Genomic DNA, 11,095 nt, shown 5'->3' on the forward strand with positions numbered 1-11,095 from the left:
CACACATACCACTACCGGTATTTACAAATACCGGTAGTGGAATCCCAGACTCTAAAAAAAAAAAAATGAAAACCACACATACCACTACGGGTATTTGTAAATACCCGTAGTGGTATCCCAGATTCTAAAAAAAAAAAACTGGAAACAATACATACCACTACGGGTATTTGTTAAATACCCGTAGTGGTATCCCAGATTCTAAAAAAAAAAAACTGGAAACAATACATACCACTACGGGTATTTGTTAAATACCCGTAGTGGTATCCCAGATTCTAAAAAAAAAAAACTGGAAACAATACATACCACTACGGGTATTTGTTAATACCAGTAGTGGAATCCTCAATTCTAAAAAAAAAAAATTAAAACCACACATACCACTACCGGTATTTACAAATACCGGTAGTGGAATCCCAGACTATAAAAAAAAAAAATGAAAACTATACATACCACTACGGATATTGAAAATACCCGTAGTGGAATCTCATACATACCACTACGGGTATTTGTAAATACCCGTAGTGGAATCCTCATAAATTTAATTAATAATACTGTAGAAACCTGACATACCACGACGGGTATAAAAAGACCCGTCGTGGAAAGTATTGACTTACAACGACGAGTGTATTTACTACCGGCCGCGGCCAGTAGTGGAATCCCTATTTGGCCGGTAGTGGAATCCCCTTTCTGCACTAGTGGTAGTGTGATGGGATCATAGAGCCTTGGTTGAAAAGTGTGAATTACTTGAAAATGTCTTGCGGGAACGATTGTGCAATTGAGCATTGTTTGCAGGTGGATCATTGATCATCAGGTGATTCTCACGTATGTATGATTCGAGTGAATTTAAGGAAAATGCCAAGGTCTTGACACAAAAGCTTGAGGTAAAAGTTGTTTCCTTGAGGACAAGGAAAGGTTTAAGTTTGGGGTTGTGATGACGAATCGTCACACTCTCTAATCCAGGCCTATTTTAGCAACATTAGATGCATTTTAGTAGGTTTTTTAGCAATAAATATAAGAGAAATCTAACCATAAGCTTGATTACTTGTTTTGCAAGAAAACAGGAAAAATTGCAGGAAATGGATGATTTTCACTACGCTGGGGGCGTAGCCCATCACGCGCCGCGTGATGGAGCTCACAGGGAGCCAAGATTTTCACTCTCATCACGCGCGGCATGATGCCTGACCACGCGCGGCGTGATGACTTGTTCAAGAAGAAGATTGCTCTCTGACTTGATCACGCGCCGCGTGATACCGTTATCACGCGCGGCGTAGTTGATGGATCTGCAACCACGCGCGGCGTGATAGATCTGGCGCGCGGCGTGGTTGCATTCTGTATATATAGTTTCTGCATAATTCTGTTTTCGTGTTGGAAAATTCTGCAAATTTGCTCTACATTCTGGATTTGGAACTTCAAGATTGGGATTCAAGACTCAGAGGATAGCTCCAAGCACATCGATAGCATGGATTCACAAGCCATGACATTGAAGCTCGGACGCGAACAAAGGGAGATGAGGAGCTAAGCTCCTTTGAAGGTAGGATCTAGGATAGTCTAGGATGTAGATAGATCAGTTGTAATCGGCTATATGTGTAAGAATCTACTCTTTTCATAGTGTTGATTTAATGCAATTCGATGCATAATGCTTTATAATCCTTCATTAGTGTTGTAATGATTTCGAGTTAAGTCACGTGCGAGAGTATTGATTTAATTTCTGAACTGAATTGCATTGAGCGCTCGAGTGTCTCCGGTCGAGAGATTGAGGCATAGAGTGTAGCGAACGATTGACGCGCGTTAATATCATTCGTTGTAGGTAGCTTCCGCCCGAGAGATCGGGGGAGTATCGACAACGAATAGAGTGGATTTTGACAAGAGATTGTGATTCACTAATTTGTCGATCTAGTTGTTAACACTTGAGTAGATTCCTATGATATAGTAGATTGCATGTGGTTTAGCTATAGACTAGGCGATTCCGATGATTCTACCTCGCTTTTCCATTATATCAAAGCACGTTTTCTACAATTCATCACTCAACATACCCCCAATTTATGTGTATTTCTTGCATAATGTCTATGAGCACTATTCGACTAGTTTAATCACACAATCCCTGTGGATCGATATTTTTATTACTACGTGGTAATTCGTTCACTTGCGAAAATTATCCATCACATATCATGATTTTATCAAGGCATGTATCACAGAAAATTTTCTCAGTTATACTCTAAATACTTGAGCATTATACTATAAGAACTGTTGTGGCCTTGTGGGGCATATAGTAACATGGTGTGCTCAATGCCCAATACTTTTGGTTTAAACTTCTTCATGTTCTGAAGTAAAAGAAAATTCACAACAATCAGCTGGCGAGCTTAAGAAACTTTACCTCCAATGGATACACTCATTCTTCATGGTGAAGAGGCATGAGGATAGCATCAAGAGTGCCAACATCGCAGGCATCATTGCTAGCTAGAAAACCGTATCAATACTTTTCACCAACGGAGAGGTAGACACAGCACCCAACTTCGCCATAACATCAGCACACGCATTCCCTTCACGAAAGGTATGATTAATCACCACATCCCATTCATTAGCAAGCAAATTTCGGATACTTTGAATCTCATTAGCAAAGCGGTGGTGGGCTGAGACTCCATCACGAATTAAATTCACCGACTGCAGCGAGTCCGAAAAACAAATCACACTCCGGTATCCACTCTCCCAACAAAATCTGTAAACCATAAAAAATAGTCATAATCTCGACAAACAGAATGTTGTGGACAGCAGCCACACCTTCTAACCTAAGTTTTTTATTTATTTTTATTTAACCATATTATTTGTGCGAAGTATTTTCTATTTTGAGATTTTTTTAAAAAAATATTTCTAATAAAAAGAATTCTATATTGCATTTGACTTTTTTTTTTATTAAAAATACCATACTTTTTTGTACGACAGAAACACTACATTTTAAAAAGATAATGTTCAACGAAAGTTTATAAAAGCATTTGCAAAGCGCCATATTGGCATGCCAGAAGTTCATGAAGCTGAAGTTTTTGGGTATCCTTGAATCATTGAAATGGTTGCATTGCAAAGTATGGATATGTGCAACTATCTTAATGAATCAGATTGTTTACGAGTAGTGAATTGGCCTTAGTAATAATAAGTCTCATGGAGAGTGTCGTTGGAAAGTGTCGTAGTTTAATATTATCGCTTGGAAACTGTAATGTCAGTTATGTTTGGAGACAAACCAATCGAATTGCTCACGACTTAGCTCAGATAGTTCGTTGTATGCTAGTCATCAAGTCTTTGATTATTGTCCTCATTGTATTGAAACTACTATTATGAATGAAATACACTAAATTTACTTTTATAAAAAGAAAAAAAAAAATCAACGAAGGAATGCTCTACTAACACCGTAGCATCCTACAAAGGAACACGCTACTATCAAGTTACCGTTTGTTTTTTTTTTTTGGCACACACGTTTGTTCTATTTTAACCTAAGTTTTTATTTTATTTTATTTAATTATATTATTTGTACGACGTATTTTGAGATTTTTTTAAAAAAATATCTACTTCTAATATAATAAATTGATTAGAAGTATTTTGAGATTTTGCAACTAAATGGAAAAAGTTTGTTTGTCACCAACTTTAATTAGTGCCCGTAAATCTACAATCTTAAAGTTTCACAAACTATATAAAATGACACCATTATGCTATTATACTATCTACCCATTATTGTAAAGTCTTAGTTTATTCAATGAACACGAATTCAAATATGCTTAACATACATGCATAATTTTATTTTTTTGTGAGAAAATCTGAACATACATGGCCAAAATCGTCTTATGCGGCTATACATGTGAATGAATTGCAGTGTGATGTAGTTGCGGAGGCTACCACATCAGCAATACTGCAAACCGTAATTTAAAATCACGTGTATCCACGATATCAATGGATGTGAATAACTAAAAAGCCATGATTAGCAGCAATTGTCAATTATTTTGATGTCGGCTGTTACAGAAGGACCGACTTATGTGGCATTAGGGCAGTGCACTATTGGGTCGAGCTCGACTTCTAAGTGGGCTTAGGCTAGAAGAAATTGTATTCTATTTATATGATGATTAGAATATGGCATAAACTCCACAAAGATCAAGTAAAATAACATCCACATGTAAATACATGCAATATGCTAAGAATAGACATGTAAGTTCGTCCCTCAATGTTTGCGAGTAAAACTCATCACCTTCCAAATCAACTTCAAATATGACAGAAGTAGAACCTGTCTCTACAAAACATTTAACACAATCTCTACAGTTATTGTTACAAGGAAAAAAAAAAATGTCGTTGATACCAAGTAACCTCGAGGAATCTCTCTCGGATTCAATCCAAGAACTTTCACGAGAAAATCCCATTATGCACGACCAGATTGATTGGAAAGAGACACCAGAAGCCCATGTATTGAAAGCTGATGTACCAGGGCTGAAGAAAGAGGAAGTGAAAGTTGAAGTTGAAGATGGAAGAGTACTTCAGATAACAGGAGAGAGGAGTGTTGAAAGAGATGATGTGAATGATGCTGGTGGTCATCGTGTCGAGCGTAGTAGTGGCAAATTCATGAGGAGTTTTACTCTTCCGGCGAATTGTAAAATGGATGAGGTTAAGGCTTCTATTCAGGATGGTGTTCTTACTGTTACTGTCCCTAAGCAAGGTCAACGTTTGGCAAGCCAGAATTCTAATTAAGAATTGTGTTTGTGGGGATTGGAATTTGTTTAATCCAAATGTTCTTTCTATGCTATTTGTTTTTGTGTATTAGAGGATTAAGAAATGCTTAAACAAATAAGAAACATGTTTGTGTATCATATATAATCATAAGCATTGGTTATGATGATTTGTATAAAAAAAGGGCGTGACATTGTAAATTTTGACATTGTTTATTGGGTAATTCTGATGTATGATTTTAAAAATGGTTGAATTTTGAGAACTTATAAATTTTGCTTGTGCATGAAATTTAATTTGGCATGTTAGAAGATTAGTGATATTTAATAAGCATAATCAAGGTTTTAAATTGAGGTAGAGTTTGAATTGAAACGTTGGAACTGAAAAATAATTTAAGAAAATAGAAGCAATTGAATTTAACAACTATTTGTGTAGGTGTAGTATTAGACAATATATACATCTTTAATTTGAAGTGTCAATGCTACATCTTTCTGGAGAATTTTATGATTATCTGTAATGTTTCTCTTGCCGATAACTCTACAAAATTGGCAACTAGTTCTTCTGTTGGAGATTTCATTGGTCAATACTCATTATCCAACGGTTCCCATCATTAGGGAAGTAATTTGGCAGCCTCCTTTTTTTCAACTGAATCAAATGCAACACAGATGGAACTTCCATTTGGAATCCAAGCCCTTCTGCTTGTGGAGGTCTGTTTAGGAATAAGAATGCTAATATTCTTGGTTGTTTTGCTTTAAACCTAGGTATTTCCGATGCCTATTCAGCAGAGCTTTTGGGTGCAATTTCTACCATTGAGTTTGCTCATAGAAAAGGTTCGAATCAGCTTTGGTTGGAGACTGACTCCAAGTTAGTTACCTTGCCTTCAAGTCTCATAGTATTGTCCCTTGGAAGCTGTAAAACAGATGGTTAAATTGCTTAAACATCGTGAGCAACATGTCTTTCATTGTTTCTCACATCTTTTTGGAGGGTAATTATTGTGCCGACAAACTTGCTAATTTGGGACTTTCCATATCCGATTGTATTTGGTGTGATCAATATCCTGCTTTGATTAGAGAGAACTTTATTAAGAATAGGATTGGTCTACCTTATTTTTGGTTTTCTTAGACCTTAGAGAGGGTTTGTTGTATCCCCCTTTCTCATGTAACAATCTTCTTTATTTATATATCCTTATTTATATTAAAAGAAATTCTGCTGTATGCTTTTCATTAAAACTGAAGCTCAATCTTGAGATATTTCTTGTCAAAAAAAAAAAAAAAACTTGAGATATTGTATCATTGTCAATGTCTATAGAATTTATCTTGTATTAAGCAGTCTACCAATGACAAGATTATCACCTATAAAAGAGGAACTTGATGGTTATGATGCACAGACGCTTCATGGGATAGGCGTGTCCCGGTGTTTGACAAGCGTCGATGTCTAACACTAACATTTATAATTACACTGAATTACGTTATTTTTTCAAATTATTATCAGTATCGATATATCAGTGTCTGTGTCGTGTCCGATGTTCATGTCTGTGTACGTGTTTCATATGGCCATGTCCATTTCTAACTGCTGGCAATCTTTTTGGCAAAATTAAATTCAAACTTATTTAATTGCTTGAGGTACAAACATATTATCCAATTTTTGATAGCATGTGTAAGTGTAAATCTGCAGCAAATGGAACTGGAAGCACAAATCTGTGCAACAGTATTTTTTTTTTTTTGGGACTGGTGTATAAAGATTGATAAGTAAACTATTATTTAACAATTTTCTAAAGAGCACTAGTAGGAGAAACTCCAATGAAATGTCTATTATTGGCCCCAGAAAATTCCATTTCAACTAGTCTTGCATAATCGGTCCAAGGATTATTACCATTGTACACCTAACATCAAGAGAGAAAGTTGTACTTGGAATTTTCCATGTAAACTCTTCACTATAGCAGATCTTTTTAATTTTTTACAACAAAAAACATTAGTTCAAAGAATCAACTACATGATGGATTTTAAAGTCATTCATGTTTTGTAGTCCTTAGTACCGGCTAGCAATTTTTACGCCTCATTTTTTTTGTTCCTCGGTCGATTTAGGTTGCAAATATAACAATAATAATAGAAAAGAACACATGACTAGGGTTATCATGATGCCAATATAACAATATAAGTCTTTCCATAACATTTTTTAAGAAAGTAAATACATCTCTAGTGAAGATGCCTACATGTGTGGGATAAATGGTAACTATCATTAGATTCATCACTATATATGTTGAAAGTGATGCTACCACAATATCACAATTAAGCTATAACATCAACTTCCAAAGAACCACTTATCCCACTGAAGACATCCTTCATTAAGATCCTTAAGGTTGGATCTCATGTTTGATTATTCTTTCTAAACAACTTACATCTTCCATTTTTAGTCGCCTAACAAGGTTGAGATAAACAAATCCTGCACAAAACTAGACCTCCCGGCAGCTTGTCTCATCCTTTTCTCCCGCTCTTCAATGCTCAATGATGGATCAAAACTGGAAACAGATTACAAGATACATATCAAAGCCATGATTCATGTATATGAAGCGCAGACACTCCTCAGATTAGACGTGTCCAGGTGTTACACACACTTTGGGGTCAGACACCGACACAACACTTATAATTACATTGAATTGTGTCATTTTCTCAAATTATTATCAGTGTCGACGTGTCAGTGTTGTATCCGGTGTCCATGTCTGTGTCCGTGCTTCATGGTGTACAAGAAATCATAAACATGATTAAGGAATTAGTCTTTATGAAAAAGTACCTTGATTTCCATATATGTTGTACAGGTGCTGTTGTGTTCTTTGTAGAAGAATCTTCAGCACTTGTTACCACAGATTTGGAGATTTCTTCTGCTTCGCATGCAGGGTAATTCAAAATAAAAGAGGATAGGAATGGATCAGTAGAAGCATTGGATACTGTGTTACTATGCGATCGGTATCCACCACCACCACCATTAAGAAGCACCTGTAAATGAGCTTCACGGAGATCTCGACCCAATAGAGACAACGTCTGACTGTTAGGAATAGCAACTCTTCTTAACCTGCGTCTTCTCTGTATGTAATCATCGGTTAAGGGAAGCAATTAAAGTTTTTCATTTTTCACTTGAGAAACAACGCATTACTCGAGGGAGGGCCCAGGGCCCGTTTACTTCGTGTGTTTTCTAATTCCATTTCAACTGATAAATATTAGAGAATGCATTATGAAGATTTTGAAAATAGATTGAATATTTCAGAAGATTCAAAAAATGTCAAAACATTATTTTCAATGTTCCGGAAATGCATCCTCTCTAGTAGTTAGATACTTAGATTCCATTTTTTCTCTATCACAATTCACAACTAAATAGGGAAATTAATAACAAAATATGATTTCAACCATGACAAACAGTGTAAACATTTAAAATGAAAACTGAAAAAGTCTTGAGAAAGTAAATGGGCCTAACAGCAATATAAAGGATATCTTAAATAGATGTCCGTGTTGCAGCGTTATGTGGCTCAACATGTCGCGTGCAACTTTAACTGAGCATACAGGACAAATCTGCATGATAGAAGAAAACAAAGTGAGACTACATACTATTGAATTTGAATCATTGACTCCTCGCATATGAAAGGAATATTTTAACCAGAGTTGAGTAGGACATGTACCAGATCAATGAATATGCAGTCAAAGATATTGGATCATGTAATATTCATCTTGACAAGAATATGTTTGCCTCATGATAAAATATGTATCAAAAGCACGAGATATATGTCTCTATTAGGTGTCAATTCAATCATCGTAAAATTTAAGCTTGCCTGAGTTCAGCATCGTAAAATTTATCCATACATATTCTTCAAATGCAGCACATATACATGATGCACACACAATTACACAACTAAACAACATCAACTGTGACCTAATTGAGCAGCCAATTCACCTCAATAATCAGACATTTGTTGAAGACAGCTAACATGGCACTTATGAAATGATTTAGAATAATTTCCCATCACAACAAATGGTTCTTAGGAATATACCGCCTGAACAATCTTCGATATGTATTGTATATATGACTCAAAGCACATATATACAATACATAAGGACATTCAAAAAGAAATGAAAAAGAGAAACAGTTCTCACTGGATCTATGCACTCAAAGAATATCTATGGAGAAACAAGTTCAATATATAACCTTTTTTATTTTAAGCCCTTGAATGGTTTTTGGGTCCATTTGGATTTGGCTTATTTTTGAGCTTATGAAAATAGCTTATGCAAATAAACTTTTATGTTAATTCATAAATTTTCACGAAAAAATTGTATCTTTCTAAGCTGTTTCCTCATAAACTACCTTGAAAAACTTATTATACATAAAAGTTTGTTTATTTATATAAGTTGTTTCGCATAAGCTCAAAAATAAGCCAATCCAAACAGGCTCTTTAACCATGAGTTGAATTTGATTATCTAATCACTATAATTTGAATACCAACCTACAATCATAACTAATCTTTGACACATTTAATTTTGTTCTCCACAAAGTTCAATAGAGAAGATTCAATTCTTCATGTTTCCTCTCTAAAACTAGCTAAAATATACCAAACCTTCTTGTTTTCATTTCAATCATTTGAAGAAGCTAATATTAAGCTTCCAATAACTTTTCTATCAAAAGCTACCAACAAGATCTAAATAAAACCACACCAAACAAACATATTGAAATTGAAAACAATAGAATATAAACACATAGATCTAAACTATATAATATAAATAAAAACAAGTTCATACCGTGACTCTTGATTCACATGAATGTTCATCTTCAAGATGAGAACACAAAGAACCTATATCAAACTCTTCATAACAATACGGACAAGGAAAATCTGGTCTAACCTCTTCTTCAACATCAAAATCATCTATTCCCAAACGATCTAATAAAAACACCCCATAAATAAAAATCAAATTTTTATCAGACCCAGATAAATTTTCTCAACAAAAAAAGAACAAAAATCAAAACCAACATGAAAACAAACCTAAATGAGAAGTTGGGTGATTATGCTGAAGAGAATAGTGGCGTTTAGCAGCTGCAAGACGAGAGGTCCAGAACTCAGAATCCATTGAAGGATCAAAGAAAAAGCTTGAAAAAAAAAAGGATTTTTATAAATGAAATAAAAATCACGAATAGGTTGAAGAAATTGAGTAAACGGTGGTTTATATTTTTTTGTATGAATTGAATGAAAATGAAAAAATTTGAGATTCAGGTGTTATCGGGTCCTAAGTTTGGAGAAAAATGAAAAATGGTAAAAAGATTTGACTTTTTCAAAGAGCTTGAGAATTGGCGAGTGAAAAGGGATTGTGTTTTGTGGTTTGCATCAAAGTTGAACTTAAAACAATGTGAGGTTATGTCGGTCTCGTTTATACACTACACACGTTTGGTTTGTTTCTTTGGTCTTGTTCCCTTTCCTTTTTTTCCCATTTTCATGTCTACTTTTGTTTAAAGGGTTCGTGGGTTTGATGTGCTAAAAAATGAGACTTAATTGGATAATTTTTGTTGTATCCTGTTTGATTTGAAATTAGTTATGAGACTGGACAAATGAGATAGTAAGAGACAGGACAAAAACAAGATTTTTTGTCCCTCACCGAACCACATGACAATTTTTTGTCCATATTACAACTATGAAAAATACGAAAATACTCATTTTATTTTTTGAATATAAGGATATTATCGCTCTATATCTCTTCAGTACATTTTTGTCATATCCTGTGTTATCTTGTTCTGTCCTGTACTGTTCTGTTCAGTACTTGCTGTTTTACGAATCAAACGCACCCTAAATGTCTCTTGGCATTTGTTAATCATACTTAAAAAAAAGAAACTAGAACATAAAATTAATGCTAGAAAAATCACTTTTTATGTTTTTTAATGTGTTAAATGCATAAACTTTCATATTAGTATGCTTAACTAATATCTTAGGGGCACTGCTTAGCATTTTTCTTTTTTTAATAATATTTTGAGAAAGGTATCATTATTAGTATCTCACTACTAGAAAAGCAGGATTTAGAGTCGGCCATAAACCGACGCTAAAGGGTCAAAAACCGACGCTAACATGCATTTAGAGTCGGATTAGCGTCGGTGTCGAGGCTGAGTCTAAAAGGCGCGAAGCTAAACTGTAGCGTCGGACTTAGCCATTGAATAGTTTAATTTAGTTCAGAATTAGTTCTAACATCAAGTGGTTTCAGCTATTTTTCGATCGTAGTTGTAGAATATCGAATTGTGATCTTTCCTATCAAGTTCAATGATAATTAATCACTACTAAATCAACTAATAATTGGTGATAATTTAGAGTTTTAGTCGTAAAATAAATAAATCTAATTATGAAATTCTCATAAAAATTAAATTTGAATTCTTCAGT

General features: G+C 34.7%; 2 protein-coding genes across 2 annotated transcripts; one reads left to right on the forward strand and one right to left on the reverse strand.

Moving 5' to 3' along the window:
- The first annotated feature begins 3,824 nt into the window (after positions 1 to 3,824).
- LOC123916424 (18.1 kDa class I heat shock protein-like) lies at positions 3,825 to 4,969 on the forward strand. The gene has a single exon (XM_045967881.1). The coding sequence runs from the start codon at positions 4,246 to 4,248 to the stop codon at positions 4,717 to 4,719; it is 474 nt and encodes a 157-aa protein (XP_045823837.1). The 5' UTR covers positions 3,825 to 4,245; the 3' UTR covers positions 4,720 to 4,969.
- A 1,829-nt stretch (positions 4,970 to 6,798) lies between these two features.
- Positions 6,799 to 10,123, reverse strand: LOC123916423 (protein DEHYDRATION-INDUCED 19-like). Its single transcript, XM_045967880.1, has 5 exons — positions 9,719 to 10,123; positions 9,477 to 9,616; positions 8,181 to 8,258; positions 7,486 to 7,781; positions 6,799 to 7,213 (listed from the first exon to the last, which is right to left on the reverse strand). Exons 1-5 carry the CDS (start codon positions 9,801 to 9,803, stop codon positions 7,105 to 7,107), a joined length of 708 nt encoding a protein of 235 aa, XP_045823836.1. The 5' UTR covers positions 9,804 to 10,123; the 3' UTR covers positions 6,799 to 7,104.
- Between the last annotated feature and the right edge of the window lie 972 nt (positions 10,124 to 11,095).

This window comes from Trifolium pratense, linkage group LG3 (genome assembly GCF_020283565.1).
Source record: "Trifolium pratense cultivar HEN17-A07 linkage group LG3, ARS_RC_1.1, whole genome shotgun sequence".
NCBI classification, from domain to species: domain Eukaryota; kingdom Viridiplantae; phylum Streptophyta; class Magnoliopsida; order Fabales; family Fabaceae; genus Trifolium; species Trifolium pratense.